The 6000-nt window shown below is 34.2% G+C and overlaps 1 protein-coding gene across 5 annotated transcripts in view; it reads right to left on the bottom strand.

Moving 5' to 3' along the window:
• Positions 1 to 2237: 2237 nt before the first annotated feature.
• Positions 2238 to 6000, bottom strand: part of ATOSA (atos homolog A) — an 84072-nt gene continuing 80309 nt past the window's right edge. For 3 of the 5 annotated variants that reach the window (XM_020893251.2, XM_020893249.2, XM_020893248.2), the window contains 2 exons: positions 4813 to 5012; positions 2238 to 2825 (listed from right to left, as the gene is read on the bottom strand). In XM_020893251.2, coding sequence (XP_020748910.2) covers positions 2672 to 2825; positions 4813 to 5012 — 354 coding nt within the window. In that variant the 3' untranslated portion in view covers positions 2238 to 2671. Of the gene's footprint in view, positions 2826 to 4812; positions 5013 to 6000 lie in introns of those variants that run through there. The other 2 variants (XR_002313831.2, XR_002313829.2) reach the window with 1 other exon arrangement.

The following is a 6000-nucleotide window of genomic DNA, read 5'->3' as shown; positions in this document are numbered from 1 at the left end:
GTGATGAGAACTCTCACAGGTAGCAGTGTTGGCTGTCTTACCTGCATATGTCAAACACTCTCAATGCAGTGACATAATCTATGAGTACAAAGAGGGGGAGTACAAAGTCTTGGCCTATGACAAAAGAAGGGTAGGGAAAAAACCGTTATGATAGAGACAGTTCAGGGCAAGTGAGAGCGGATGGGTGCTGGGTGACCGTACCTCACAGGGGAAAAGAACACAGACAAAAAAGGCCCTAAGAAGTAGGTGGGTAAAAGGTCAGCATGTCTTTACCATGGACAAACTTGGCAGGAAGAGCACAAGATGCTTCCAGCTACTTCAGTCATTTTCTTGAAATCTTCTTTAAAATGTTCAGAAAGGAGGAAAACCAAGCACTAGAAAATATTCTAGAAAGACTGCATTGTGGTATCTACATAAAAGACACTTGAAAACATATATATCACTAACTTTTGGATTACTAGAGAGGTTAATGCAGCAATAACACTTTTTTAATGAAAAAAAAGGCATTTTGATGTTTTAAATGTTTGGTATTTTCCAAGTTTTATATAAAATGATCAATACTGACTTTTGTCAAGTGTATAAAAAGTCTATTGGGATTGACAAATACATACTAGTATATATAAAATAAATAACTAATAAGGACTTACTATATAGCACAGGGAACTCTACACAATATAATGCCTATATGGGAAAAGAATCTTAAAAAGAGTGGATATAGATGTATATGTATAACTGAATCACTTGGCTATATACCTGAAGCTAACACAATGCTGTAATCAACTATACTCCAACAAATTTTTAAAAAAAACTCTAGCTACATGTATTTAAATACTTATGCTAATAATTAGTTGATGGAATTTAAGAAAAGGCACATTAGTGATACTCTCACCTCACTTTCTCAATCACAGAGACCCAGAAAGTTAGAGGATTTCTAAAGTCAGTTCTGTCAGATACCATTAGAACTGGGACTAGAATCCAAACCTTTTGGGTCCTAATCCCATGTTGTTACCACATGGCTAAAGATTAAGAACAAATCATTACAAACTTGTGCCACTGAAAACTTTATTTTTTAGTTTTATGGAATATAAATAGCCTTTTCTCTTTAAGCTGGTATTTCAAAAGGAAATTTATAAGAGGCTTCTTGCTGACCACCCCCAAAGCCATCAGATACACATTCATATCCAGTTTAGATTCTTCTGCATAGTCTATCCATTAGCTGAGTACCAAAAATAAAGACCTTCCCATCTCCCAAATTCAAGACTGCTCACTTAGCTCTAGACTCCCAGGTGTTCCAAATCTGGTCTACTTGAACGGTAGGTATTTTCTTTTTTTTTTTTTTTTCATATATAGAAGCTATGTTTAAATCTTTATTTCCTTAAATCTGGAAGCATCAGTAACAAAAAAAGAGAAGAAAGGAAGGAGAGGAATGGGAAGGAAAAGAGAGTAGAGAGAAAGAAACCCTGAGAGAGAACCTGCATTCATGGCTTTGGGCATTCCCAGTATTCATCCATTGTTAGCTGATCCACTGTTACCCATTGTCCCTGTAGAAAGATCTAAAACTACTCCTCTTTCCGAGGGGGATGGAAAACTTTGATGCATTCAATCAAGTTCTCTTACTCAGTGGTTTTCCCAGTTGCCAAATGCCTTCCATGTGACCCTGAATGAGAAACTGATAAATTAGAATGAGGCTCAAGACATCTTCCCTCTCCTCTTATCAGCTGTAAAGCTAGAATAGAAACTGTATGATGGGTACCAGAAATTCACTCAATAGCATAAATGTCTCATCCAAAAATAAAAGCCAAATACACATTTCTTTGTTTCTTGCATATATTTACAATATAAATACTAATTTGTCTTCAAAGTACATATTCTTTTAACAATTTGCAAAAATTATCTAGAATGGGACAGCAATTTAAGGTAAATCCTCTGTAGTGGTGATTAAGGAAAAAATAGAACTGTTTTGGGAGTAAGAGATTTTAGAAGGACTATGAATGGGCATGATGATCTGAGATTGCAAAGGGAATGTGAAGCAGCTTAGTCTGCATTGCACCGCCAAGACAGCATGGTACAGGACTACTGTGTGAGACAGCAATCGGGACGAGGTGTTGTAAAAACTAAACCTGGGAGATATAAAAAGTACACATGCTTGCATAGTGCATTAATCTTAAAGAAGCTCAACATTTCATTCTCATTTTCAATAACTTAAATGAATAGTACTTAAAACACATCACACAAAATTAAAAGACTTGTGCATATATTTCAGATTTCAACAGTAATGTCAAAAATACACAGTATGATTTTACATAGGATTTGTGCTACATTAGAACACTAGAGACAAACATCACTTGAGTATTAAGGAAAACATTAAATATTAAATAACTGAGAAATAAAAAGTGTAAACACTAATCTAATTTGTGGGGGGGAGGGGGTTTGCTATTGCAACATGTCCAATGAAGTGGTTTCAACAGTACAAAAAGGATTAGGACATGAGTGTTTCCAGTCTACTTGGAATATGTAGATCTCATTCCAGGAATCCTTTGATTAAAAACTGGTCCAGGAAAACAGGAGAAGATCCACTCTCCTGCTTGTTAATTTGGTACACTCCTTTCTATGCTAATTTTTACTTTCAAACTTGGGTAGTGGGCAAATACTTTAAGCTGTCACTCTTTTATCAACATCTTGGTGAAAACTGAGGGTTTGTTGGCGATTCAGTGTAAGATTTGAGTTCATATGCAGCACCGCTATCAACTTCCATTGACTTTCTAGAGAACAGGAGCCGTACATCTCTATGGAGGTAGATCTTTCCAGATTTAGAACTCTGGAACCTAAGCAAAGAAACAACAAAAGATGCTTCATTTCAGGAAATAAGTGTTTAAAACAAACAGACCCAAGTAAGTTTTGAGTTTGAAAGTTGTAAGTGGAATTAGTCTTGTTACAGTATTAACAGTCCCTCTTTAACAAAATATTTGACATCTTATATTGCCAAAGCAAGTGCTGCTATGTTAAATGCTTCCCCTTCACTATTCCATACACATTCCACACTCCCTTTTCCCTCTTACAATGACAGAGGTGCTTTCTGTAAATCTGGGTTTCACATACAATCCTACTTTATATTCTTGACACCAAAGCACATGCACCTTTCCTCATCTATAGCATGAAGTTTCAGTTCATGTCAGCCAATTATACTACATTTGGGCATCCTCTAGTTCATACAGAGAATAACCCATATCACACAACCTGCCCTCCTACAATTTTGCCTACAATAAAATGGATTCCACACTTGGAAAGTTACCACGGAAAACTGTATCAAGCTTTGAGGACAACCACAGGATGAGAAAGGACTGCTACCATCCGTAGCAGCTAGCCAAGCCGAATCATCAACAGAAATCAAGGGGAGAAAGTTAGCAGTGAAACGAAAATGGTTATCAAAGCTGTATATGGAACTGCTTCTGTCCTCTGCTAACATCTATGGCATGCTACAGGGATTGGAGTCTTCAATCACATAAATCTATCTGGCAGATTATGGGTATGTTAGACATACCCTTTAGAGATAATTTTTGTGGTTTTTCCCTTTGTATAGTAGAAATATCTGGGACTGTGGATGACATTCCCAAATTAGCTGAAAAATCTGGTGGTCAGTTGTATACATTAAAGCAGACCTCAGGCTGGCTCACTCATTCTTTCTGAAGTTTTTCACCTTTTCAATCTGAAAAAGAACATGGTGAACTTTGGGAATTACACCATACTTTCTAAAATAGTTTCTTTACAGCATTTAAGGTATCTAATCATTGGTTACATATGGCTAAGGTTGTTGCAACAGATTAAAGAAATGACTGGTACCTTCTCCTGATGAATGGGGCTTCTTGGAGTAAGAAGTTAAGATGAATTACTGTCACTGATATGATCAGTCTCCTCCCTGATTGAGGGCTTACTATTAGGAGTAGAGTTATGGACAAAAGACTATTGAGCTTTCTACTAAGCAACAGACTTCCTCACGGAACCTAAAAACTGCACTAGGGTATCAGGGCTACAAGGCTTACCACTGGAAGCATGAACTTCAAGAGCAAACAAATTGTTTCTCACAACCTAGAGCTATGAGCTGGGTAGTAAAAGTTTGAGGAAAACATATTTCTGACAGAATAACCAGAATATAAGCTGTATGAGAACAGAGATTTTTGTCACTGCTGCTTCCCTACAGTCTAGAAGCATACCTGACACATCAATATTTTTTGAATGAATGAATGAATAAATGAAGGTTAAGAATTTCCCTGTCCAACTCAGAAGCCACAAGCACCTACTGAGCACTTGAAATGTGGCTAGTTCAAATTGAGGACAGCAAATGAACGTAAATATCTCACTGATAGTTTTTATGTATATTACATATTCAAATTATAACACTTGAATGTGTTAGGTTAAATAAAACATGTTAATCTTCTGCTACCTATTACTTTTATAAATGTGGCTACTAGAAAATATAGAACTATTTATATGGGTCATATTACACTCCTAATTGGGCAGCATTGCTTCAGAAAACTGTTTCACTGCCCCTCCAGATATATTAGCACTTTTTTGCTATAAAATATTTTACATTACACAGCTACCAATAAAAACTCCCCTAAGTCAACAAGTAATAATGACTGCAAAAAAATAAGGCATGTGCTTTCTGCATCCTGGTGTATCATAAAGAGTGTCCAAGTTAAGCAAATTCCAAGGGGCACTTGTCTAGTTAGAGAGAGAGTTTTTTAAAATAAAGTAAAAATTCTAAAGTTTTCTTCTGAAATAATCTATTTTCATATTCATTTAGAACATTACCTCAGATGTATGAGGTAGCGTAATAACCGTTCTTCTGTATGTCTGATGTTCTCTTTATTAACACTTCTTTTCATTTCTTGTTTAACAGGTACAGAAAAAGTTCTTTGTCGTAGGAATGTCTGATGATTGGCTGGCATATCTCGCAAGTCATATATCACAACAAACATCTTCACCACAGTCTTATTAGGATTAAATAAGGTCTGAAGAAACAATATACAAATTATTTTTTAAAAACAATGATTTGTTGATTAGACTTAAAATGATTATGCCAACAGTAAAATAGGCTTTGTAATAATAAATTAATCCAAGTGGATATAATTCAGTTTGAGGGAATAAAGCTAATAAAATTTCAGAAGTTTATGAAATGATATTCAGTATTTTTAGTGGTTCAATTTATTTTTTTATTTACAGAAATAAGAGATCCTGTAACAAATCAAAATCTTTTAGTCACAAATCTCTTATTAATAATAGACAATACACAACTTTTGCTCTTGTTCATATATTAAGAAATAGTTCCATTAGATTAAACAAAATACAGCTTCACTGAATTAAAACATTCCAGTTCAAATATTTCAAATATTACTTTATTAAAATGCGTTAACTGCAAAATGTTCAAAATAACATTTCAGCTTTTCTCACATTTTAAGTGAATAAATAGAATTTTTTTAAAATAAAAAGTTTGGTAAAACTAGACTTTGATGTTTTAGGTACATACGGTTATTATAAAATTTAAAATATGTTCTCAAAAAAAATTCTTATTTGGAAATTTTTCCAAGTTTAGAAAATAAAGTTCAAAGTATTATTAGTTACAAAGTACACTCTAAGTAATAATTTATGTTCTTACAGTTAGATTCATTTCAGAAACTTCAGTGACACTATACATTTTTTTTTTACCACCATCAATATCATAATAGACCAAAATTAAATTCAATCACTATTTGGCCGTGAATAACTGAAGGAATATTGTTTTTTTAAAGTACTAATTTTTAAACAAAATTCCAAGCTGCTGATTTGACTTTAACCAAATTACCAACACATCAATAGGTAACTTGGTGCCCATGCTTTCAGAAGCTCATCCGTGGCACTGGACATCACTCACTGAATCAAAATGAGAAATATATCAATATTATGATCCAATTTTTGAAATTTAGTGAGTCTTAAAATTAAGGCTAATATATTTAACAACTA

This window comes from Odocoileus virginianus, chromosome 6 (assembly GCF_023699985.2).
Source record: "Odocoileus virginianus isolate 20LAN1187 ecotype Illinois chromosome 6, Ovbor_1.2, whole genome shotgun sequence".
NCBI lineage: Eukaryota > Metazoa > Chordata > Mammalia > Artiodactyla > Cervidae > Odocoileus > Odocoileus virginianus.
This window is presented reverse-complemented; position numbering and strand designations above follow the sequence as displayed.